General features: G+C 49.9%; 1 protein-coding gene across 1 annotated transcript in view; it reads left to right on the top strand.

Moving 5' to 3' along the window:
• The window catches only part of sfrp5 (secreted frizzled-related protein 5), a 95,870-nt gene that overhangs the window by 13,019 nt on the left and 55,204 nt on the right, over positions 1 to 27,647 (top strand). Inside the window, exon 2 of the mRNA XM_038773138.1 lies at positions 16,470 to 16,547. Within this exon, the coding sequence (XP_038629066.1) occupies positions 16,470 to 16,547 (78 nt within the window). The remainder of the gene's footprint in view (positions 1 to 16,469; positions 16,548 to 27,647) is intronic.

The following is a 27,647-nucleotide window of genomic DNA, read 5'->3' as shown; positions in this document are numbered from 1 at the left end:
CAACTCAGACACTCGCACACTCACCCACTCACCCAATTGAGACCCTCAGCCAACTCACCCCCTTACCCAACTCACTCACACACCCACCCTCTCACCCAACTCAGACACATGCACAATCAACCCCTCACCCAACTGAGACCCTCGCACACTCAACCCCTCACCCAACTGAGACCCTCGTACACTCAACCCCTCACCCAACTGAGACCCTCGCATACTCAACCCCTTACTCAACTCACTCCCTCGCACACTCACCCCCTTTGCTCAACTCAGGTCCACACACAATTCACTCCCTTGGTCAACACAGCCCCTCCTCCCCTTACCCCCACATCCCCTCGCTCCCTCATCCCCTCACTCCCTCATCCATCTCAGCCCCTCATCCATCTCAGCCCCTCATCCATCTCAGCCCCTCACCCAAATCACCCCCACACAACCCAACTCTAGCTCTACATATGTCTGCCCACTGTGCCCCCTGGCCCCCAATTCACCTCTGCCACCCCATCCCTCCTCACACACAATGATTTGAATTCAGTTTGACCGTTATGTGGCCAAACACCATGACTGTGGGTCTCAGCTGACACATCAAACGCTGCCTTCCTCTTCCTGCCACTCAGTCACCTGCTCTGATGTCCACACCCCTTTCCACAAGGTAAAGAAAGTAATAGTTTTACCAGACAGAAGAGCTCAGCGATTGTGGGTCAGCTTAACATTCCCCTTTAGGGAACAGTCCAGTTAAAGGATGTCAAAGCAAGGCTGCCAGGGTCCAAGGTCAGCTAAATGACACAGTGGAGATTAGGAATCTGGCAAGAATTATGGGGCAGTCACATAGTGAGTGTGCCCATCACAAGATGCATGTGGCATCTACTCTCCCTGATCCGCTTCCTCACCTAACGCCTAATGCTGGACTGCATTCTAACGCCAGTATCTTTGACATGCCTCTTAACGTGGGCTTGTTAACCTAACTCGCTGCCATGCTGTGATTGGTTTCCTCTCCATTGAAGCCCTCAAGGAGGCACTCGGTGTTAGGAGAGACTGAAGATAATGGAGCTCCTTCCATTTGGAGCCAAATAGTTTGAGTGGAGATCTGATGGGGATGGAATCATAGAATCCCTACAGGGCAGAATACGGCCATTCGGCCTATCAAGTCTGCACCGACCCTCTGAAAGAGCACCCTACTGAGGCCCTTATCCCCTTATCCCTGGAGCCCCACCCAACCTTTGGACACTAAGGGACAAATTGTCATGCCCAATCCACCTAACCAACACATCTTTGGACTGTGGGAGGAAACCAGAGCACCCGGAGGAAACCCACGCAGACATGGGCAGAACGTACAAACTCCACATAGACAGACACCCAAGGTTGGATTTGAACCTAGGTCCCTGGCAGGGAGGGAGTTCCAGATTTTGAACCAACGATGCTGAAGCAATTGGCAATGTATGTCCGAGTTGGGTGAAATGGATTGAGAATGTTCCACGGTTCTTTGCCACTAGGGGACAGAAGTTGAATATGGAGCTCACTCCTTGAGTCAGTAAAGAATGAAGAATAATGTGAAGCAGAAGGAGCACTGATGGGAATTAAGTCAACAAAGTGAGAGAGGGGGAAGAGATGGGATAGACAATCCTTCATGACTGGTCCTGGAATTCTAATCTCCGGCAGTCCATACCCTCTAATCTGGAAGAATACCCACGAGGTGCTGCTTTAGCACAGTGGGCTAAACAGCTGGCTTGTAATGCAGAACAAGGCCAACAGCGCGGGTTCAATTCCCGTACCGGCCTCCCCGAACAGGTGCTGGAATGTGGCGACTAGGGGCCTTTTACAGCAACTTCATTGAAGCCTACTTGTGAATAAAAGCGATTATTATTATTATTACTTTAGATTAATTAACAGCGTTCAAAAGGCATCTTGACAAACACATGGATAGGATGGGTGTAGAGGGATACGGCACAAGGACGTGCTGAGGGTTTTGGCAAAGGTTGGCGTCATGACCGGGGCAGGCCAGGAGGGCCGAAGGGCCTGTTCCTGTGCTGTATTGTTCACATGTAGTGAAAGAAACCGTGGTTTTCACAGCATGTTTCTAAGAAGCATATTAACCTGATGTGTTAGCTGTTTTGAACTCACTGCTCTTCTACAGAAGAGTGCAGTAGGATCTTTAACACCGAGCTGAGGGTGGCTAGGGTCCCTGCATTTGAACATCTCAACCTAAAGCGGGCACCTCTGACAGTGCAGCGCACCCTCAGTACTGTACTGAGTGTCTGCCTCCGTTATGCCCCCAGATCTCTGGAATGGATCTCTGACCCCACAGCCTACTGCCGCCATCAGCACTCCCAACAAAGCCACAACCAACATTGCTCGAAGGCCATTGCCAGGACAACGCAGCCATGTGACTACTTGCGTCTCCGAGCTGACTCCTAGCATAAAGAAAAATCTGGGTGGGAGGCAGGCTCCACTGAGGAAACGAGACATCAGCTTTGACCTCCGCAGAATGCTCACCTCACTTGCGCTGAGATCCGGCCATGTGTTAACGGAATTCACTTTCCTCTGCACCATCAGTAGGACGACAGCCGGCAAAGCCCCCAACATGTCCATCCTCGTTTGTTTGAGCAAATGTTCAATTTATAAACGGCGGGAATTCGGCAGATTTATGGTGCCCCACTCCATTCTTGGGGAACCGAGGTGAGAGGTCAAGGTTCACAGTGCAGGACACCAGCCAGGTTGAAGGGAGCGACGGGGACGGTGAGCAAAATCAAGAAGGAACGGAGGCCCAGCTTGGGCCTCAAACAGCTGTAAACTTTAACAAGGGAGGAATGGGCTTTGAGGGCCCCAGTTGGGAAGTGGGCTGATTTGACAAGTCTCGATGCCCAGACAATGAGGGTTGTTGGCATGTGTGTTCTTGTCATAAAGACGAAGGTGAGTGGCTTCATAAACAGAGTAGTCCCAGTTTAGTTACAGTCGCTCGCTACCGGATCTACAAGCCAATTAGATATTTTACTTTGAGCGAGTCTTGGGGAAATGATTGATGAAGTATTTGCTGGAAGTGATGGATTAATTCCCTTGGGCAGACTCAAGGAGGAAAGCTAACAGGTATTAACAGCTGTTCAGCTTTCCCTCACAGGCCCCCATGGTTCACTTGTCGACTCCTTGAGGTAAAATAGAAAAAAAACCCAAGAACATTAGAAATAAGAGCAAGAGAGGCCAGAAGGCGCTTTGAGGCTGCTTTCCCCACACTCTCCCCACATCCCACAGCATCCAAATATCTTCAATCTACTCAATCTCGGAGCATTGCCGTTCCTCTGGGATAAAGAATTCCAAAGATTCACAGCCCTAGGGACAAATTCTTTCCTCATCTCTGCCCTAAGTAACCGACCCCTTATCCTGATATTCTGAAGCTGCATCCAAAATTTCCCAGTGAGGGGGGAAATATTCTCCCAGCATCTTTGCTTCAGATTTTCATGTTGCAATGATTCTTATTCTTCTAAACTCCAGAGAATTCAGGCCTCGCCTACTCAATCCCGCCTTTTTGGACAATACCCTCAGGCCAGGAATCAGTCTTATAAACCTACGTTGCTCCCATTCTGAGGCAGGTTTATTCTTGGGTACGTGTGTCTTAACTTGAAACAAGTCCCTTCCTACCACCTCCTTATTTTAAGTCCCAGTCAAACAGTCAAACAAACACCTTGAGTTTCAAATTCTCCTCCTGGTTTTCAAATCTCTCTCTGCCCTCACACCTCCCTATCTCTGCGATCACCTCCAGACCCACAACCCTCCCAGATCCCTGTGCTCCTCCGGTTCTACTCTCTCATGCATTTCTCACCCCACCATGTGTGTGTGTGAGTGTGTGTGTGTATTGGTGTGTGTATGCCAGTGTGTGTGTATGCGGTATGTTTGAGAATGTGTGTGTGTTTGACTGTATGTGTATATGTGCATCAGTGTATGTGTTTGTGTGTGTGTATGTGTGAGAGTGTGTGAGTCTGTCTGTGTGTGTGTGAGTATGTAGGTGAGTGTGTGCATGTGTGTGTGTTTGAGTGTGAATGTGTGTGTGTATATGAGTGGGAATGTGTGAGTATAGGTATGTGTATGTGTGTGACTGAGTGTATGAGAGTATGTATATGCGTGTGAGTGATTGTGCGTTCAGTGTGTGTGCCTGAGTGCATGTGTGAATGATGCATGAGTGTATGTGTGTTTGTGTGCGTGGGTGTGTGCGTGCCTGTGTTACTGTGTGTGTGTGTGTGTGCGTGTGAATGAGTGTGTGTTGGGTGTGAGTGAGTGTGAGTATGTGTGACTGTGAGTGTGTGTGAGAGTGTGAGTATGTGTGAGTGTAAGCATGTGAGTGTGTGTTGGGCGTGAGTGAGTGTGAGTATGTATGACTGTGAGTGTGAGTGAGTGTGAGTATGTGTGACTGTGAGAGTGTGTGTGTGAGTGTGCATATGTGTGATTGTGAGTGTGTGAGTGTGTGTTGGGTGTGAGTGAGTGTGAGTATGTGCGACTGTGAGAGTGTGAGTGTGTTGGGTGTGTGTGAGTGTGAGTATGTGTGACTATGAGTGTGTGAGTGAGTGTGAGTATGTGTGACTGTGAATGTGTGTGTGTGTTGGGTGTGAGTGAGTGTGAGTATGTGTGACTGTGAGAGTGTGACTGTGAGAATGTGTGAGTATGTGTAACTGTGTGTGTGAGTGTGTGTGTTGGGTGTGTGTGAGTGTGAGTATGTGTGACTGTGAATGTGTGTGTGTGTGTTGGGTGTGAGTGAGTGTGAGTATGTGTGACTGTGAGAGTGTGTGTGAGTGTGAGTATGTGTGACTGTGTGTGTGTGTGGGTGTGAGTTAGTGTGAGTATGTGTGACTGTGAGAGTGTGTGTGTGAGTGTGTGTGTGTTGGGTGTGAGTGAGTGTGAGTATGTGTGACTGTGAGAGTGTGTGTGTGAGTGTGTGTGTTGGGTGTGAGTGAGTGTGAGTAAGTGTGACTGTGAGAGTGTGAGTGTGAGTATGTGTGACTGTATGTATGTGTGACTGTGTGTGTGTGTTGGGTGTGAGTGAGTGTGAGTATGTGTGACTGTGAGAGTGTGTATGAAGTCCTTGGGAAAATATACAAAATGTGCAAGAAAAGTAGGAAACTTGAAAAAAAGTTCCATCAGTATAATTCTGCAAGGAATCCATGTCCTGCTCTGTCAGCTTGCTCATCGCCACATCCTCACCTACTTCCATTAATCAGCTGTCCCCCTGCATTTTGAAATCACCACCCATGCTGAAATGTGTGTTGTGAATATGAACCCATTTTCACATAAACAGGGGCCTTTTACAAAGTCATTGTGGTCCATCTGCCTTACAAATGTTTAGTCAGTGAGATTTTATCCTCCCTCCCAGATTTCCAACTCGAACCCTGTTGATTTTCCCCGTTTTAATAGCGACAACCTGGGAAAATGGCAGTAGTTCAGCTCCCTACCCCATAGGGGGCATTGATGTGCAGGACTGAGAGTGAGTCAAGAGGATGGGTTGAGATAGTGCGAGGTGTTGATCTCGCTGCTGCTTTCTGAACTAGCTGCTATTGGGCTAATATGCATCCGTGGTCATTTCTTTCCATCGCTGGGTCAATCATTTAGAGGAAGAATAGAGCAGTTTGCTGGTCAAGCTAGAGAGTGCCGTGGCTCACTCCCGGTTGCTCTGTTGGGCGTCTATACTGAGGGTCCCTGGCTTTACTTTAAAGGTGATGACATTTCCCCCAATTCCTCCACATTTTTGAAGTTCTACGTTCAATTTGGGGAATGTTGCTGTGCTGATCTTCCACAGGCATCACCTGTGTCGTGTGACTATTCACCTGGTGACTGCCTCGGGCAATTAGACCGTGGGGTCCTGTAACAAATGTAATCATGTTTCACCCAGCATTTCAATTGATACATACACTGATACACACACACATTGATAAACACGCTGATAAACACACACTTATACACACGCATTTACACACACACACTGATACACACACTCTTACACACACTGACATACACACTCTTACACACAAACTGATACACACACTCTTAAACACACTGATACACACTGATAATACTAACAATCTTTATTATCCCAAGTAAGCTTACATTAACACTGCAATGAAGTTACTGTGAAAATCCCCTAGTCGCCACATACTATTGCCTGTTCGGGTACACGGAGGGAGAATTTAGAATGTCCAATTCACCCTATCCCCATAACCCAGTAACCCCACCCAGCACTAAGAGCAACTTTGGACACTAGGGGCAATTTAGCATGACCAACCCACCGAACCTGCACATCTTTGGACTGTGGGAGGGAACCAGAGCACCCGGAGGAAACCCGCGCAGACACGGGGAGATCGTGCAGACTCCACACAGACCCAAGCCGGGAATCGAACACGGGTCCCTGGCGCTGTGAAGCAACAGTGCTAACCACTGTACTCCCGTGCCGCCCACTGTACACACACACACTTCCACACACTCTGATACACACACACACATTGATATATATATATATATAGACACACACACAACTATACACACCGATACACACACACATATCAATATACACACATACTGATCCACTTACACGCACCCACAGATAAACATGTATGTACACAGTAATACGGGCAAACACTGAGATATATATAACACACATATGCACACACGCTGATAGGCATTGATGCACACACACCGATGTACACACATAAGGATACATACAATGCTATACACATACACACAGATATGCGCACACACTGACAGAGACAGATACACACAAACTCTGAAACACGCTGATATACACACATGCACACGCACAGATACACACTGATACGCACTGATATATGCACACTGATATAGATACACAAAAACACTCAGATATACACACAAGCACACTGATATACACGCACAGACACACATACAAACACACACAGACATTGATACACAGATGCACACACTGACACATACACATACCAACACACACAGACACACACAAGCATCACACACCCACACTGATACACACAAAAATAAAAGCAAATTACTGCGGTTGCTGAAAATCGGAAATAGAAATAGAAAATCTGGATGACAGGATGAACTCAGCAGCCCTGTCAGCAACTGTGGAGAGAGAAACAGAGTTAACATTTCGGGTCCGCATGACTCTCCTTCAGAGGTGAAGAGAGGGAGAAGTGCGATGGATTTTATACTGTGGCAGAGTTTGCAGACACACGTACACCACCGGCACAATCTGCTGTACACACTCGCACAATGACGCAAAGGCACACATGCATACACTTGAAATGAAAAATGAAAATCGCTTATTGTCATGAGTAGGCTTCAAATGAAGTTACTGCGAAAAGCCCCTAGTTGCCACATTCCGGCGCCTGTTCGGGGAGGCTGGTACAGGAATTGAACCGTGCTGCTGGCCTGCCTGGGTCTGCTTTCAAAGCCGACGATTTAGCCCTGTGCTAAACCAGCCCCCTCTTACACTTACACTGGCGCAATCACCCATGTATACACATAAACACTCACTCACACATAGTCATATCACACACATCTTATACACACACACACACACTCATACATGCACACAAACTCCCCAGCAGGGTTCACTGGGTTGTATTCACAAAAAGTGACCCTAGCTAATTTACCCCTGGAGGCGACTGTGACAAAGATTAATGTTGAATGCCTCAGGGTTGTGCTGACTGAGGTCAACTAACTCAGTCACGGGCGCACGGTTGAACATGGGGTCTTCGTTGCCTTCATGATCTAAATGGCCAACCAGCTGGCTGAATTAGCAAGCTTGATGGGCAAGAGAGAGCAGGGTTCAAACGATGGGTCTGAAAGATCTTTAGCCATTGACTCTCATCCTGCCCGGGACTCTCCTGGAACAAGCTGGGAAATTGCCCAGTTTGCTTCCTTTGCTGACACAGCTCAGCTCTGAGCTGGGGAGAAGTGTTGGAAAGGTTCAGAGTCGCACCATCCTCCACTCCAGAAGATGCCAACGTGATCAGTATATTTCTGTCACATGTCTGTAAGCAGAGCATGGTCGATGTGTGACAGACATAAAGAGATAGCACTTAACCTCTCGCCAGTGAAGAATTTAGCAGGAGAACGGTATCAGCGGTAATGTTGCACGGTTAGTAAGCTTAAGCCTCAAACGCATAGCCAGCAGCAGAATAAATCCACACGCACCAAGGCCGAATGGAGCAAACATTCTGACCCTAATTAAACCTTAGGTGTGTTGGCTTTTCCGAAGCCTTTCAAAGGAGATGTACCCCTTGTGGCTTGGTCGCACTAAACTAAGAAAGAAAAGTTTAAAATCAGGACTTCGTCCCCTTCTCTATTTAACAGCCTGCATTTATATAGCACCTTTAACATAGGACCATAAGACAGAGGAGAAGAGGCGGGCCATTCGGCCCATCGAGTCTGCTGCACTATTCAATGAGATTATGACCGATCTGAAATGATAATTTTCAACTCCACTCTCCCGCCTTAACCCCATAATGCCCGATTCCCTCACTGATTAAAATCTGTCTGTCTCAGCCTTCAACGTACTTTTTTTTTTAAGAGTACTCAATTATTTTTTGTTCCAATTAAGGGGCAATTTAGCGTGGCCAATCCACCTACCCTGCACATCTTTGGGTTGTGGGGATGAAACCCAGGCAGACACGGGGAGAATGTGCAAACTCAGCCGGGATTCAAACCTGGGTCCTCAGCGCCGTAGGCAGCAATGCTAACCACTGTGACACATGCTGCCCTGCCTTGAACATACTTTACAACCTAGCCTCGACAGCCATCTACGGTGGAGAATTCCACACATTCACTCCCCTCAGAGATACAAAACTCCTTCTCATCTCTGTTTTAAATGGGTGACTCCTTACTCTGAGATGATGCCCTCTGGTCCTAGACTCTCCCACAAGAGGAAACATCCTCTCAGCATCTAACCTGTCAATCACCCTGAGAATCCTGGGCGGGATTCTCCCATCTGAAGGCAGAGCGTTGACACCGTCGTTAAAAACTGCCCTCTAGGAGGCCAACACAGCACTTGAGCGACCCACACCGCTCCAACTGCCGATACCAGCATCAAATGGGCGCCGCGGGTTTGCATATGTGTGCTGCGACCAGCACGAATGCACGCATGCCCACTGCGGCCGGCGCGAACGCACGCATGCCCACTGTGACCGGCGCGAATGCGCGCATGCGTGGTAGCTTCCTTCTCCGCACCGGCCCCGACGCAACGTGGTGTAGGGCTACAGGGGCCGGTGCGGAGTAAAGGAGGTCCCCACCAGGAGAGGCCGGCCCGCCGATCGGTAGGCCCCGATCACGGGCCAGGCCACGGTCGACGCCCCCCATGGGTTCGGACACCCCCTTCCCCCCCCCCCACCAGGCTGCCCCCAACAGGATGAACGCCAAGGTCCCGCCGGGTAAGATCAGATGTGAAGAGCGCCAGCGAGACTCAGGCTTTTTTGGCTGCCACTCGGCCCATCCCAGGCGGTGAATCGCCGGGGGGGGCACGTAGAGCGGCTCCCGACCGGTGGCGCGTCAACTGTGCTGGCGCTAATGGCGGCGATTCTCCGGTCACCGGAGAACCGGCGGACCGGCGTCTGGGCGTCGTCGCGCGAATTGTGCCCGGCCCGGCGATTCTCCGAACCGGCGTGGGCTGAGGGAATCCCACCCCCCCTGTTTGACTCAATAGGGTCGCCTCTCATTCTTCTAAACTCCAATGAGTACAGGCCCAACCTACTCAACCTCTCCTCATAGGAAAATCCCTCCCTAACCGGGATCAACCTGGTGAACCTTCTCTGGACTGCCTCCAATGCCAGTATATCTTTCCTTGGATAAGGGGGGGCCAAAGCTGTTCTCCATACTCCAGGTTGTGATGTAACTAGTGCCTACCTTGTACAGTTTTAGCAGGACTTCCCTATTTGCCTTCCCAATTACCTGCTAACCTTGCATGCCGGCTTTTTGTGATTTCTGCCCATTTAAATAATATTCAGCTGCTTTTTTCTTCCTACCAAAGTGCAGAACTTCACGTTCCCCGACATTATATTCCACCTGCCAAGTTTTTGCCCACTTACTTACCCTGTCTATATCCCGCTGTGCACTCTTTGTATCTTCCTCCCCACTTGCCTTCCCACCTATCTTTCTGCAATTCACTTCCCTCGTCCGAGTCATTCATCTATATGGTAAATAATTGTGGCCCCAGCGCAGATCCCTGTGGCCTTCACTAGTTACAGGTTGCCATCCAGAAAATGCCCCTTTATCCCAACTCTTTGGGCGCAATCTACCTGGTGGAGCTGTACCTGTGGGGGGGGGGGGGGGGGGGGGGGGGGCTCCCAGGCAATCAGAGCCACCAGGTGGTCGGCCTCCAGCCAGGGTCGCACCCTGGTACTGTAGGTGCCACGGGTACCTTGGCACTGCTAGCATGAGAACCCGACAGTGCCACCCTGACAGTTCCAGCCTGGCACTGCCTGGTTGCCCAGATGGCACTGCCAGGCTGGCTCGGTGGTGCCCTGCCCATGTGAGGTGGGGTGTTGGGAGGGGAGGGGGCTCAATTGCCTCCTTATGGGTGAGTTGGGGCATGGGGGGGGGGGGTCCATGCGTTGCGTCGGGGGGGGCGGGTCAGGAGATCAGGGCGCCTTTTAAAAATGGCGTTGCGGTCTCGTCCTGCATCGAGGAGCTCTGCTGACGCTGAGTTAGGCCACAGCGTGGCTTTCCCCGCCGGCGCACTGAAAACGTTAGTGCCGTTAGATAGTAGACTCCTCCCGCCCGGAATAGATTCTATTTTTTTTTTATGAAGTGTGTCCTCGGTGGGGTATTCCCTGCCGGGGCACGAAAACAAGACAGAGTGCCGGTAGATAGCGACACCAGGAACGGCCCCGCTAATCCCACCCAGAACGGCACTCTTTTATTCTGCTGAGATCACGGCCCAGAGATGTACTGTTGAGATGGATTGGCCGTGCTAAACTTGCCCTTGCTGAAGTTTTCCTTTCGTGTCCAAAGATGTGCAGGTTAGGTCAGGTTATGGGGATAGGGTGGTGGTGGTGGGCCAAGGCGGAGGGTCTTTCAGAGGGTCAGTGCGGAACTTGATGGGCTGAAAGACCTCCTTTTGCACTGTAGGGATTCTATGATGTTGGTCTCCTTGACAACTGGTCTCCCTCAGGATGTCAGTTTTGGGGAGGAACCCTCATGCATTAATAGACCGTAATTGAAATCTGCCCAGAACTCAGCTGGAGTGACCTGACCTCAGGGGAACATAGCAGCGGCTAAAACTGCGGCACTGTTTAGAAACGTGTGTTATGTATAAACATGGACAGACAATAGGGGAGAATTGTGAATTAAAACACAGTCAGCAGAGATTCATCATTGTCTTTGAGCGAACGTTGTGTATACAATGTCATGCCAAATTTAATGAATGGCTCTCCGTTATTCTGAATGGATGGTCGTTTAAGTGAAGGCAAGTTTATACGGTTATTTCGAGGGATGATTTAAGTGCGCGCTTTGTAGAAGACTGTTTATAATGAATATTCCCAGAATGTTTCAGAGTAGATTAGGTGACATGGAACTGATTCATTCAGAAGACACAGCTGTGTCCCACCCCAGCATTTAAGGTTCAGTCCAAATAAACAGTTATTGGTGGAAGTGTTCGGCTGGCGGGGGTGAGGGGCGGGGGTGTCGTCTGGGAAGGGGGAGGTGGGGGGGAGAGAGGTTGCCAGTCAATTCAGGAAACAAAAGACTTGCATTTCTATAATGCCTTATCCAACTTAAGGAGCCCCTAAAGAGCGTTACAGATCTAATGGAGTGTGGTCAGCAGTGTAATAACGGAAATCTGGCAACCAATAGGGATACAGTAGCATTATTTATATTACTGGACAAGTAATCCTGAGGCATGAGTTCAAATCCCACCCAGGCAGCTGGATGAGTCTCAATTCAGCTCATGAATTAAATCTGAAATAAAATGCTTGCGACACTAAGTACAAGATTGTCACAGAAACCCGTCTATGTGGTTTTCTATGTCCTTTAGGGAAGGAAATCTGCCACCCTTACCCAGCCTGGCCTACCTGTGACTCCAGAAGCACTGCCCCCTGATGGCTCCGACAGCAATTACTTCTCAAGAGCAATTACTGCTCTTGCCAGCGACGCTCCTGTCCCATCACTAAGTGGGATTCTCCAGTGCCCCAGTCACGTATTTCTCGGTGGTGCGTCGTTTGATCTCTTCCCGCCGCTTGTCAATGGGATTTCCCATTGAAATTGAAGCCACCCCACCCCGCCAGGATACCCGTGGCCGGGGGTGCGCTGTGAGCGGGGAAAGAAAATCCCAACAGTCTGAGAATTTCGGCCAATGAATAAAAAGAGAAAATCAGCGGGCACCCACAAATAGGATAATGACCAGACAATCTACTTATTTTCCACTGATGTTAGTTGAGGGAAACATTTTGGCCAAGAGACTTGGGAGGGGAGGGGGAGGGGAGGGGGAGAGGAGCGGAGGGGAGGGGGAAGGGGAGGGGAGGGGGAAGGGGAGGGGAGGGGGAGGGGAGGGGAGGGGAAGGGGAGGGGGAGGGAAGGGGAAGGGAAGAGAAGGGGAGGGGGGAGGGGAGGGGTGGAGGGGAAGGGAGGGGGGAGGGGGAGGGGAAGGAAGGGGGAGGGGAGGGGAAGGGAAGGGGAAGGGAGGGGAGTATTTCATGGGGTGGGGGTCACGGGGAGCCATCCCGAATTGAGCTAAATATTTTCTGTGTGCAAGGACAACATTTCATCTGAGCAGTATCTCAGGTCAGGGGTAATATTATTGCCATGAAGTAATTTAATTTTGCGAGATTTAAGATAACAATGTTTTAATATTTGAATTAAGCTCAATTTAATTAAGTCTACCAGATATAATCTAAGACTTTGCTCGAATTTAAAGACTTTCAGTCCTTATTTTTTATTAACTTGAATTTAATTTAAGACCCAAAACCTAATATTTATCCTCTTCCCCCTCTTCCATTCTTATCTGTCACTGAATAGGCTCGGAATTGTGGCTCCTGGGTAACAGGTATTTGGGCAATGGGGGCAGAAAACAACAGGAAAGCAGGCTGTTCGCCCATTCTCCCATCCACACCAGGTTATCAGACAGATTAACAGGCTGTGGCGGGAAATCAAGGCACAATTTCCTGCTGTTCGCTGTTAACTATTAATGTAACAAGTCTCACTAACTCCTGACCGACCTTGCCTCCAAGTTCTCTGTCAACTCTAATTCAAAGCTCGTATCCTCATGTTTGAGACCCTCATTGGCCACAACCCTCCTTATCTATATAACCTCCTTCATCCCAACAACCCTCCTTATCTATATAACCTCCTCCAGCCCTACACCCATCCTTATCTATATAACCTTCATCCCTACAACCCTCCTTATCTATATAACCTCCTTCAGCCCTACAACCCTCCTTATCTATATAACCTCCTCCAGCCCTACACCCCTCCTTATCTATATAGCCTCCTTCAGCCCTACAACCCTCCTTATCTATATAACCTCCTCCAGCCCTACACCCCTCCTTATCTATATAACCTCCTCCAGCCCTACAACCCTCCTTATCTATATAACCTCCTCCAGTGCTATAACCCTCCTTATCTATGTAACTGCCTCCAGCGCTACACCCCTCCTTATCTATGTAACTGCCTCCAGCGCTACACCCCTCCTTATCTATATAGCCTCCTTCAGCCCTACACCCCTCCTTATCTATATAGCCTCCTTCAGCCCTACAACCCTCCTTATCTATATAACCTCCTTCAGCCCTACAACCCTCCTTATCTATATAACCTCCTCCAGCCCTACAACCCTCCTTATCTATATAGCCTCCTTCAGCCCTACAACCCTCCTTATCTATATAACCTCCTTCAGCCCTACAACCCTCCTTATCTATATAACCTCCTCCAGCCCTACACCCCTCCTTATCTATATAGCCTCCTTCAGCCCTACAACCCTCCTTATCTATATAACCTCCTTCAGCCATACACCCCTCCTTATCTATATAGCCTCCTTCAGCCCTACACCCCTCCTTATCTATATAGCCTCCTTCAGCCCTACACCCCTCCTTATCTATATAACCTCCTCCAGCCCTACACCCCTCCTTATCTATATAACCTCCTCCAGCCCTACACCCCTCCTTATCTATATAACCTCCTCCAGCCCTACACCCCTCCTTATCTATATAGCCTCCTTCAGCCCTACACCCCTCCTTATCTATATAACCTCCTCCAGCCCTACACCCCTCCTTATCTATATAACCTCCTTCAGCCCTACACCCCTCCTTATCTATATAGCCTCCTTCAGCCCTACACCCCTCCTTATCTATATAGCCTCCTTCAGCCCTACACCCCTCCTTATCTATATAACCTTCTCCAGCCCTACACCCCTCCTTATCTATATAACCTCCTCCAGCCCTACACCCCTCCTTATCTATATAACCTCCTCCAGCCCTACACCCCTCCTTATCTATATAACCTCCTCCAACCCTACACCCCTCCTTATCTATATAACCTCCTCCAGCCCTACACCCCTCCTTATCTATATAACCTCCTCCAGCCCTACACCCCTCCTTATCTATATAACCTCCTCCAGTGCTACAACCCTACAAGCGCTCTGCATTCCTCCAACCCTGGCCTCTTGTGCACTCCAGCGTCCTTCCCGCATCCCTCACGCCCACCCCCCACATTCCCGCCCTCTGTGGTTGGGTGTCAGATATTGTCTGATCGTCTTCACGTGAAGCAGCTTTGAGTAAATCTAGATGCCAGATTACGGGAGTGCTGCAATGTTGGATGAAGTGTTCAGCCGAGACCCTGTCTGTGTTCCTAAATTTACAGAAACAAATCGCAAGGCGCCGTACGAAGACGAGCTAATGAGTTTTCCTCAGTGTCCTGGCCAATATTTTGCCCTCAACCAACGTCACTAAAATAGATTACCTGGTCATGAAAACATTGCTGTTTGTGGGATCTTGCTGTGTACAGTTTGGCTGCCAGATTCCCTGTATTACAGCAGTGACCACAATTCAGAAAATTCCCCATGTGGCTGAAAAGCACTTTTGGGGACTCCTCGGGGCATGAGAAGTACTGGGTGGAATTCCCCCCCAAAATCACTCAGAACGGGATTCTCCCCTCTCATACCCTGCCCTCTGACACCCTGGCACTGTCCCCTGGCACCCTGACACTGTCCCCTGACACTGTCCCCTGGCACCCTGACACTGTCCCCTGACACCCTGACACTGTCCCCTGGCACCCTGATACTGTCCCTTGGCACCCTGACACTGTCCCCTGGCACTGCCCTTTGGCACCCTGGCATTGCCCTCTGGCACTGCCCTCCCCTGTCCCTGACCACCCAAGGGCTTCGATGGCCTCCGAGTTCCTCTGGTGTGACCACAACGACTGGGTTCCGTTTGGTATTTATATAGTGAGAGGTCATTTGGGGCTGGGAAAACCGTTGTGAATCCCGCTGGCTATTCTGCCGTGATTCCCATCGCAATCCACCCACAATAAGTAAATTTTTTGGAATGTGGGGAGATACCCTCTGGGAAAGAGGACCTAAATATGCCAACCGGGCCAGCTCCTCGGAGATCAGGAAGCCTTTTAGAAAGGATGCCCAGATCTCCAGACAACCCTACAGCCCCCCCTTCCCCCCCCCCCCCCCCCCCTCCACTCATCAGCAAGAGGCCCGTCTCCACTCACTGGCATCAGACCCTCTGATTCTCATCACTGGTACAGGCAACCCCCCCCCTCAAAGTGACCTGCTATGAGGTTGCATGAGCACTCCCCCCATAGCCCCCCTCCATGCCCCATCCATTGTCCCCCTTCAGACCTCCTCCGTTCATGTCGCCCCCCCTTCAATCCCCCCTTTCGTGACCACGCCCCCCCTCTCAGGCCCCGCCCCTTGGCAGTGCCCCATTGCACCCTGACACTGTCCCTGACACCCGGTCACCCTGTCTTGTTCATGCTCAGTGAGGGCATAAACCAGATCGCATCAATGCCATGGGCCCGGGAACATCGCGTTCCGTTCACCGCCTGTCTTGAACCACTTTTAGGGGCTCTCCCGCTTTTCGCCAAACACAAAGTGGGCGGAGAATCGCCCCCACCATATCAGTGCACGTTTTTCTACTACAGGTGCGATAGAAAATGCAAGTTGTTATGTCCATGTTTATGTTCATGTGGAGCATGAACTCTAGCATGGACCAGCTGGGTTGAATGGCCTGTGTCTGTGCTCCAAATTCAGTGTGATTCTAGAATGCCGCGGTCAATGGACTGAACAAGGAGGTTTGAAGATGGGTTCAGGAGATCGGCACTTCCTGCTCTGGTCTCCATGGTGATGTGTCTTCTGAGGTTGGGCCCCAGTGGGCAGACTGAGGGAGCGAGCCAGCTGGTTTGTGTTGATAGTAGATCTGATCGAGAAGTCAATGTTGGGGTATAACCCCCAGGTCCAAAACAGAAAACCTAAATCTCTCAACTTATTTTTTTGCTCTCTCTCACTGCAGTCTCGAAGATCTGTCCTCCATGCGATAATGAGATGAAGGCAGACGTGATTCTGGAGCACTTCTGCGCGAGTGAATTCGGTGAGTCTAAACCTCCCCCCGCCCCCCTGCCCCGACCGTTCTCCATTCGTGGCAAGGTACTGTCGGAAGATAACAGCTTGTTGAAGGTCCTGGTGTCACTTCCCCCTCTCTCCTCGAACAGGCTGGAGATAATCTTCAATGAACTCCAAAGCTGACAAATGGGCCCCATCACCCATGGCCCCCTGGGAGAGTGAATGGCAGAGGTCAGAAGGGGGTCAAACAGTAAAAGCTGCCAAAAGAAACGGCAAAGCTCTCACTTACGTTTAGAAATATCAGACGGCACAGCTCCTTTTAAAGAGCTGGAGTAGGCAACGGTGGGGCAAATAGATGCCTTCAAAATCGTAAGGTCCAATGGCTTCAATATTAAGGGGGAAAGGGGGTATGTGTGGGAGAGTAAAGGGGAATGGAAAGACGGTGCTTTATTCAAATAACCCCCTGCCGATCCATATCCGACAGTCAGGCGGGTTGATTGCCTCAGGTTACAGTGGTGACCCATGGGGATAATTCTCTGGCATTGACTTATGGGGGCAATTCTGTGACTTTGACCCATGGCGCTGGTTCCCTGGTATTGCCTGTAGGGCTGATTCCCTGGCATTGGCTCATGGGGATGGTTTCCTGGTGTTGAGTGGTTTGCAGGTTGGTCTGATTTGCAGAGGCATTGCCCTGCAGGCTGCCTGGGATCCTGGGTAATTCACCAAAGGCACAAGGCTTGAACATGTTCCTATTGTTTGGAGGGAGTGGGGCCGTGTGAATGAATGGATGTCATTTCCAGCAAGTATAAAAGGGCCACATTACGGTACTTGACTGATTATCTTAAATTGGTTGCTAGTGGAGCTATCAGCGCGCTCAGCATTGTTCAGCAAGCGCTTCCCGATCGCGGAATATCATCTAACAGACTTCTTTTTGGGGTTTTGCAAGCGCAGGCTGGTTGAGTACGGTCTGTGTTCTGCTTATTAGCAGCAATGGGAGGAACAAGCCGTTCGATAGTTGACTTGAAAACCAGCCAGCGTCTTTTGCCCCTGTAGTAGAAATAAATGTTGAAATAAAAGGAGAATACTGCAGATGCTGGAAATCTGAAATAAAAACAGAAAATGCTGGAAAGGCTCCGCAGGTCTGGCAGCGTCTGTGGAGAGAGAACCAGAGCTGATGTTTCGAGATGTTTCTTCAGCTCGGAAACGCTATGACACAGGTTTGATTGACAGGCGTGTCGATCAATGGGCAGGCTGTTTGGAGGGAGTGGGGGAGGCTCCCGGGTGAACTTCACTCTGGGGCGGATAGTGGTGAAGGTGGGTTGGGAGTGGAGGGAGGGAGTCAGAGACTTTTCCACAAAGAACAAAGAACAAAGAAAATTACAGCACAGGAACAGGCCCTTCGGCCCTCCCAGCCTGCGCCGATCCAGATCCTTTATCTAAACCTGTCGCCTATTTTCCAAGGCTCTACTTCCCTCTGTTCCCCGCCCGTTCATATATCTGTCTAGATGCATCTTAAATGATGGTATAGTGCCCGCCTCTACCACCTCCACTGGCAAAGCGTTCCAGGCACCCACCACCCTCTATGTAAAAAACTTTCCACGCACATCTCCCTTAAACTTTCCCCCTCTCACCTTGAAATCGTGACCCCTTGTAATTGACACCCCCACTCTTGGAAAAAGCTTGTTGCTATCCACCCTGTCCATACCTCTCATAATTTTGTAGACCTCAATCAGGTCCCCCCTCAACCTTCGTCTTTCCAACGAAAACAATCCTAATCTACTCAACCTTTCTTCAGAGCTAGCACTCTCCATACCAGGCAACATCCTGGTGAACCTCCTCTGCACCCTCTCTAAAGCATCCACATCCTTCTGGTAATGTGGCGACCAGAACTGCATGCAGTATTCCAAATGTGGCCTAACCAAATTCCTATACAACTGTAACATGACCTGCCGACTCTTGTACTCAATACCCCGTCCGACGAAGGCAAGCATGCTGTATACCTTCTGGACCACTCTATCCACCTGCGTTGCCACCTTCAGGGTACAATGGACCTGAACTTCCAGCTCTCTCTGCACATCAATTTTCCCAGGACTCTCCCATTGACCATATAGTTTGCTCTTGAATTAGATCTTCCAAAATGTATCACCTCGCATTTGCCTGGATTGAACTCCATCTGTCATTTCTCTGCCCAACTCTCCAATCTATCTATATTTTGCTGTATTCTCTGACAGTCCTCCTCGCTATCTGCAACTCCACCAATCTTAGTATCATCTGCAAACTTGCTAATCAGACCACCTATACCTTCGTCCAGATCATTTATGTATATCACAAACAACAGTGGTCCGAGCACAGATCCCTGTGGAACACCATTAGTCACCTTTCCTCATTTTGAGGCACTCTATTCCACCACTACTCTCTATCTCCTGTTGCCCAGCCAGTTCTTTATCCATCTAGCTAGTACACCCTGAACCCCATACGACTTCACTTTTTCCATCAACCTGCCATGGGGAACTTTATCAAACGCCTTACTGAAGTCCATGTATATGACATCTACAGCCCTTCCATCATCAATTAACTTTGTCACTTCCTCAAAGAATTCTATTAGGTTTGTAAGACATGACCTTCCCTGCACAAAACCATGCTGCCTGTCACTGATAAGTCTATTTTCTTCCAAATGTGAATAGATCCTATCCCTCAGTATCTTCTCCAACAGTTTGCCTACCACTGACGCCAAGCTCGCAGGTCTATAATTCCCTGGATTATCCCTGCTACCCTTCTTAAACAAAGGGACAACATTAGCAATTCTCCAGTCCTCCGGGACCTCACCCGTGCTCAAGGATGCTGCAAAGATATCTGTTAAGGCCCCAGCTATTTCGTCCCTCGCTTCCAAAAGAGGATGAAGAGGGAAGCAAATTCCATTACCTGCCCTTTGTTCCCCTAAATAAACCACGTTGGAGCTCCGCCATGTTGCTCCTTGTTTATTTATTGCTGCCGCCTGCTCTCGCTCGCGATGATGTAACGGAGTAAAACATTAGAACAGCACAGGCGCGGCATCGGCAACAAACCACAGCCTTTTCTGACATTCTTATATTTGTCCTGATGAGTGCAGGAGGGAAAACTTCAGCGACATGTCTCTCTTTGCAGCACCATTTTCCTTTTTGGCAAAAAAAAAGACATTCACGGAGTGAATGATCTATGACTCTGTGAAATCTGTAATCTATTTGAGCTGCCTAACTCGAAAGCTGTGTCGATGTTTCAATGCTGAAAAAAATGTTGTTTCTTAAATCAGTAAGATTAATCTTTGGTACTTGGTGGCCAAACCACTTCACAGCATTCCATTCCAGGCTCTGTAAGTTACAGGAATAATCTTTATTTTAATTATCGGCAGAAAATTAGCGTTGGAAAGAAAGTCGATTCTGCTCCATGGGTCATTCGATGTAAAAGCCAGCCTTAGGTCATCAGGAGTCTGCAGATGGCGCCGATTGGAGCCAATCATCAAAACCCAAAGTTAACAAAAGTGGGGCAGGAGGGCAAGGGAGAGGGAGGGGGGAGGTCATGAGTTGAGGTAGGATTGCCAGACACCCATGGCTGTGCTGGAGTCTTCAGGATTAATGGAGCAGGAGGCTGCCCTGAGAGAACTCAGCGAAAAAAAAACCATAGGAGTGTTGGGAAAAAGTGTTCTTTTTGTTAATTTCTTAGAAAAGGTTTGTTTGGCAGTTTCACTGCCACCACTGTCGGTAGCATCCTTACTTCTTTTGTTCTTCATTCTCGGGGTGTGGGCTTTTCTGGCGGAGCCGGCATTTGTTGTCCGTCTCTAATTGCCCCTGGTGAAGGTGGTGGTGAGCTGCCTTCTTGGGCCGCTGCAGCCCCTGAGGTGTAGGTACACCCACAGTGCTGTCAGGGAGGGGTGGGGGGGGGTGGATTTTGACCCAGCGACAGAGAAAGAACGGCTAATTTATTTCCGAGTCAGGATGGTGAATGGCGTCGAGGGGAAGTTCCAGGCGTCGCTGTTCCCAGGTATCTGCTGCCCTTGTCCTTCTGGATGGTTATATGTTTGGAAGGTGCCGCGGAGTCAGGAGTTGGGGGGGGGGGGTTTACGGACCATCTCAATGGCGGGATCTTCCTGCCCTGCCGAAGTTGACACCCCTCCCCCACTACCCAGCAGCGGGTTCCCTGGCGGATGGCTGGGCGAGCCATACTAAATACCATAGACCGTGGCGAGCTGACTCCGCCACCAGAACTCGGGGTTGGCGGGGGGGGGGGGGGGGGGGGGAGGGGGGGGGGGGGGGGGGCTGTAAAATCCCGGCCAAGTTTCCTGCGGGTTCAAGACCCACTTCAGTGCTTCAGCACAACAGTCAAGGCTGACTCTCCGAGGGGGGGGTGCAGCACTGTTGGAGGTGGTGTCTTTCAGACGGGAAACGGAAGCCTGGGTGCAGAGGATCCCATGGTGCTTTTTGTGTGGAAGAGCAGGGGACCTGGCTGATAATTATCCTCAAATCAAATATCACAGAAAAGTAGATTACCTGGTCAGGATCACATTGCTGTTTGTGAGAGACGGTTGAGCATAAATTGGCTGCCGTCTTTCCAACATTACAACAGCGACTACGCCTCAAAGGTATCGATTGTAAAGTGCTTTGGGAAGTTTGGCAACCATGCAAAGCTCTGTACAAATGCCAGGCTTGTCTGCTTTCTTTATAAGAATATTGGACATGAGAAGAGGTTGTTTGACTACCATGTTTTTTAAACCCTGCTCAATTTATCAATTGCTGCAAGGTCATTGGGAAACAGTGTAACCATAGCTGCTGATTCACCCATCAGCCCAACTCCTCTCATCAAATCATAACCAGAGGCACAAAATTCCCAAACTTGAAAACTTGTATTGATAACACGGGCACTTGATGCATCGACTATGCTAATGGAGACCCCAAGCTTTTCTGGCAGAAACCCCCATTACGTCAGTGATGAAGGGTGGCGGACAATCTCAATGGGAAATTCCGTCGGCGTAAATGGATTCGGGGTTCCCGCTGTATTCTCCGTCCCCTCCGCAATCGTTGAAAACAAGGGCAGAAAACTGCTTACCCAGTGAGCTAAATATGCCCACACATTTGCACTGATTTATTTAACCACAGTCTGTGACCTTAATTGCAGAGCTGATTTTGACCTGTGGCCCTGACAGACTTTTATTTTTGCCGTGTGTGGTTGGTATTGAGGTTGGGAGAGATCTGGATTCTTTCCTGCCTTGCAATTGCCTTTTGCTGTTTACAGAAAGTCCCAAGAGGTTGGCATCCCTGTTAATCCAGTACAGTGCTGCCAGTACTGATGTCGATGCAGCCCAGCTGCCGGATGCCCGTAACTCAGACACACAAACGGAGGGATTGCTTTGGTATGGTTTTTCTAAAGCACCCCCCCACCCCCACCCCCGACCCAGTCCCACGCCGCGCAGTATAACTGCGCATGCACGGTGTTGGAAGCGAATGCAGCAAGCCCAAAGTGACAAATACCTGATGCATAAAGATTCAGACTGTACGTCAGGCAGCACTACCCTTGTGAACCTTACCCAAACCAGCCAACAACCAAGGTTGGCAGTGTTGTAGGGGGTGGTGCTGTGCTTTGAGTTGTCACCTTAACACGTAAACTGTAATCTTAAACTCAGTTCAGTTGCCGAACTTGATTGCAGATAAACCCTGTGGCCATTCAGTTTGTCCCTCGATAGTGAGAGAGGAACATTCAGTTCATAGTGGCCTGGGAGTAAGTGTTGATTCTAACATAGTGAAGAAGCAGTGAAGGCGGCGGGTGTGGTGGGGAGGCAGTGGCGTGGCAGTATTGTCACTGGACTAGTAATCCAGGGACCCAGAGGTCGCGGATTCTAATCCGCCATGCCAGGCAGTGAAATTTGAATTTCAATAAAAATAGAGAAATAAAAGTCGAATGACCTCAAAACCATTGTTGATTGTCCGAAAGACCCTTCTGGTTCAAGAAAGACCATTAGGGAAGGAAATCTGCTGGCCTGGCCGACACGAGACTCTTGATTCTCAGATGGCCTCTGAAATGGCCCAGTCAGCCTCTCAGTTCAAGAACAATTAAGAATGGTGTGGAGATGCCAATGTTGGACTGGGGTGAGCACAGTAAGGAGTCTAACGACACCAGGTTGCTCCGAAAGCTCGTGTTGTAAGACTCCTTACTGAATTAAGAATGGGCAATATTGGCCCAACCAATGACGCCCACCTCCCCTGAACGAATGAAAAAAAATTCAACACTGTTGTTCGGGATACAGCGTGTTGCCTGTGAGTCGGAAGGTTGTGGGTTCAAGTCCATTCCAAAGACTTGAGCACAAAAATCTTGGCTGATCCTCTAATAATAATAATCATCATCATCATCACTTATTGCTACAAGTAGGCTTCAATGAAGTTACTGTGAAAAGCCCCTAGTTGTCACATTCCGGCGCCTGTTCGGGAGGCCGGTACAGTAATTGAACCCGCGCTGCCGGCCTTGTTCCGCATTACAAACCGGGGGCGGAATTCTCCGCTCCCGGGAAAAATTGGGAGGGCCGTCGTGAACTCGGCCGAGTTTCATGACGGCCTCGGAGGCCGCTCCTCGCCCCCTATTCTCCCCTCCCGGCGCGGCGCTCCATAAATCTCGGTCGCGGGGGCATCGCGCCGAGAATGACGCGGCCGGCGCGCCTAATGACGTCAGCCGTGCATGCGCAGGTTGGCTGACTCCAACCCGCACATGCGCGGCTGACGTCACGACGCTGACCGCTCGAACCTGCGCATGCGCGGTGGCCGTCTTTCCCCGCGAAATAGTACGTCTGATTGAGACGCCGGCCCGACGATCGGTGGGCACCGATCACGGGCCTGTCCCCTCCCGAGCACAGTCGTGGTGCTCATTCCCCACCAGGCCCCCTACAAGCCCCAAACGGGCATCTCCACACCCGTTTCACTACGGCAGCGACCAGGTGTGGTTGCCGCCGTCGTGAAACGGTCGCGAACGACAGGCCGCTTGGCCCATCCGGGTCGGAGAATCGCCGCTCGCCGTTTTTCACGGCGAGCGGCGATTCTTCCGAGCGAGGTGGGGAGAATCGCGGTGGGCGCGAGAGGGGCATGAAATTTGTCGGGGGGCCCTCCCACGATTCTCCCACGCGGCGTGGGGAGCGGAGAATCGTGCCCCAGCTATTTAGCCCAGTGTGCTAAACCAGACTCTTGAGGTTAAGGCCTCATCTTCTCCCTCAGGTGAATGTAAAAGATCCCATGGCACCCTTTTGACGAAGAGCAGGGGAGCTCCCTCCCCACCCTCCACCCCCGGTGCCCAGGCCAATATTTATCCCTCAGTTTTCAAAAAAACCTGGCCATCTACACATTGCTGTGTGTGGGAGCTTGCTGTGCACACATTGGCCGCCCTATTTCCCTACATGACAACAGTGACGATACTCGGAAATTACTTCATTGGCTATTAAACACTCCCTGACTTAGTGAACGGCGCTGCAGAAATGCAAGTTTCTCCAAGAACAGTACAGCCACTTACATATTCTACTAAAGTGTGGCCACTACTGTGATACCACAAATGTAGTTGCCAATTTATACACAGAAAGATCCCACAGAATGCCGTGAGATAAAGCACCAGATTATTTGTTTTATTAACATTGGGTGAGGGATAAATCTTAGCCAAGACACCTGGGATAACTTTGGCGTGGGAACATTTACATCCATCTGAAATGGCAGGGCATCAGTTAAACCCAATCCTCACCTCATAGTGCAGCTAATAGTACCCCCTCGGTACTGCACTGGCAATCAGATTGATCACGTGTTCATGCTCCCAAGTGAGATTACAGACCACAATCTTCTGACTCAGCGGTGGGAGCGTTATCAATACTTTTTGGACTTAGAGACACTTGGGCTGTTGTCTTTGGAGAAGAGAAGGTTGTGAAGGGATCTGATAAAGTTGTTATGAATATTATTAAACTATTAAACGGCGGGGCCTCACGGTAGCATGGTGGTTAGCATCAATGCTTCACAGCTCCAGGGTCCCAGGTTCGATTCCCGGCTGGGTCACTGTCTGTGTGGAGTCTGCACGTCCTCCCCGTGTGCGCGTGGGTTTTCTCCGGGTGCTCCGGTTTCCTCCCACAGTCCAAAGATGTGCGGGTTAGGTGGATTGGCCATGCTAAATTGCCCGTAGTGTAAGGTTAATGGGGGGATTGTTGGGTTACGGGTATACGGGTTACGTGGGTTTAAGTGGGGTGATCATTGTTCGGCACAACATCGAGGGCCGAAGGGCCTGTTCTATGCTGTACTGTTCTATGTTCTATCTATGTTCTATGTTCTATGTTCTATCTATGTTCTATGTTCTATGTTCTATGTTCTATGTTCTATGTTCTAGAAAGAGTTCAGGAAAGATTTACTAGGATGCTACCGGGACTTGATGGTCTGAGTTATAAGGAGAGGCTGGATAGACTGGGACTCTTTTACCCTGGAGCGTAGGAGGCTTAGGGTGGATCTTATAGAGGTCTATAGAATAATGAGAAGTCTTACAACACCAGGTTAAAGTCCAACAGGTTTGTTTCAAACACGAGCTTTCGGAGCACGGCTCCTTCTTCAGGTGAATCTTCACCTGAAGAAGGAGCCGTGCTCCGAAAGCTCGTGTTTGAAACAAACCTGTTGGACTTTAACCTGGTGTTGTAAGACTTCTTACTGTGCTCACCCCAGTCCAACGCCGGCATCTCCACATCATAGAATAATGAGGAGCATCGATAACATAGATGGTCAACATCTTTTCCCAAAAGAAGAGGAATCTAAAACTAGAGGGCATAGGTTTAAAGTGAGAGGGGAGAGATACAAAAGGGTCCAGAGGGGTAATTCTTTCACACAGAGGGTGGTGAGTGCCTGGAATGAGCTGTCAGAGGCAGTAGTAGAGGTGGGTACAATTTTGTCTTTTAAAAAGCAGTTAGACAGTTATATGGGGAAGCTGGATATTTAGGGATATGGGCCAAATGCGGGCAATTGGGGCTAGCTTAGTGGTAAAAACTGGGCGGCATGAACAAAATGGGCCGAAGGGCCTGTTTTCATGTCGTAAACCTCTATGACTCTATGTTCAGAATTGAGAGGGATCCAGACGGAGCAGAGAGGGAGAAACTGTTCCCATTGGCAGACGGGTTGAGACCCAGAAGGTTCACTGATTTAAGGTGATTGGCAAAGGAAGCAATGGAGACATGAAGGGGAACATTTTTCCTCAGCGAGTGGTTAGGATTGGGAATGCACTGCCTGAGAGTGTGCTGCAGGCAGATTTACGCGTGGCCTTCAAAAGGGAATTGGGCAATGTTATATTCTCAGTGTGCCAAGAAGAGAAATGGTCAGGAGGTGCCACACACTTGGGTTTCTTCCAGGCAAGATGCGAGGTTTATTCAGGAGAGGTTGCCCATGCAAACTAACATGGAGAACGGATGCCCGCACACTGACAGCACAGCAGATCACGTGACGTTCCACTAGCGGGAATGCACACAACAGACAAAAATCCATTTCATGAATCTGTTCTCCGATTCTATAAAATTACTTCTATAGTATAAATGACAAGTTTTCTTAACATTTAAACAACAGACCTAATTACGCATTAGATACATTATTTTGCACCATTATTTGTTTTTACATCTGTGCAATTTAATAAGACAGTCTCTCAGGTGAACATCTATTCCTTTCGGGCTGTACTCGACGTTCTGGAACCTATCTACGCGAGACCTTTGAAGTGTCCTCTCTTTCTTCAGTGGGTGGTACTTCCTGTGAAGTTACCTCCGTGTCCGTCCCCATTGGTGTTGAAGGTTCCTCAGAAACAGAACCTGAGTTTGTCTCTGTGTTCGGTTTCTCTTCAGAAGTGTGGCTGCGTAGATTTTCCGATGGAAATACATCCTGAGAGGGGTCAGTGATTTCACTTTGCGAAGCTTGGTCAGTATGACGTTGCCAAACTCTCTCATCTGCCGCCTGTGCGGTGTACGATATTGGGCCTGCTTTTTCGAGGTTCACTGCAGGTATCCATTTTTCGTTTGGAGTGTAGCTTCACGCCGGCACTCACTCTCCTTGAGTGAACACTCGTTTTTCAGAGTCACAGGAACATTATAGACGTGTGAGAAATACAGGATGTTGGTGAAATTGTCGTCAGTTTCTTGCTTGGTCAGTAACGGGAATCTTGGCAAAGCTACAGCATGCGCATGTTGCTCCGATTTACGATATTGAATATCGTAAGTGGGTGCCGTTAATATCAAAGACCATGGGCGGGATTCTGCGGGAATCGTCGGGGCCGGTAACTCTGGCGGGATGGAGTGGCGTGAACCACTCTGGCGTTGGGCCGCCCAAAGGTGTGGAATCCTCTGCACCTTCAGCGGGGAAGGGGCTTGGTGCCACGCCAACCGGCGCCGAAGGGCCTCCGCCGCCCAGCGCGAGTTGGCACATGCTCGGGAGTGCCAGCGTGTGCTGGCGTCATCCCAGCGTATGCGCAGGGGGGGGGGTTCATCTCCGCGTCGGCCATCGCGGAGCACCACAGCAGTGGACGCGGAGGAATAGAGTGCCCCCACGGCACAGGCCCGCCCGTGGATCGGTAGGCCCCAATCGTGGGCCAGGCCACCGTGGGGGCACTCTATTCCAGCCCCCACCAAATCCCCAGCACCGGAGAATTCGGCAGCCGGTGGGGGGCGGGATTCACGCCGCCACCCGGCGATTCTCCGACCTGGCGGGGGGGTCAGAGAATCCCGCCCCATCTCTGTGACTTACGAGCTGCTAAAGGTATACCTTTAGACAGCCTGAAGATTACCGTCAAGAGTCGGTGATCTGTCAAAAGAGTAAAGTGGAGTCTATAAAAGTAGTTGTGAACCCTTTTTACTCTGAAAATGATGGTCAACGCTTCTTTTTTCAGCTGAGCGTAATTAGTTTCTGCTCCAGTTAGAGTTCATGAAGTGAAATCTATCGGTCGCCCATCTCCACGGAGCAGTATGTACGAGACAACTGCACCAGATTAAGGTTTGGGGGACCAAGACGAGTAGATGCAGATTGGCCGTGCTCTACAGGAATGGCGGAAGAAGCTCGAGGAGCCTAATGATGGGACCTGGCTCTCATGTGTAAAATTCTCTGTGGGGGGTAAGAGAGGTGGG

The sequence above is a fragment of the Scyliorhinus canicula genome, chromosome 16 (genome assembly GCF_902713615.1).
Source record: "Scyliorhinus canicula chromosome 16, sScyCan1.1, whole genome shotgun sequence".
NCBI lineage: Eukaryota > Metazoa > Chordata > Chondrichthyes > Carcharhiniformes > Scyliorhinidae > Scyliorhinus > Scyliorhinus canicula.
This window is presented reverse-complemented; position numbering and strand designations above follow the sequence as displayed.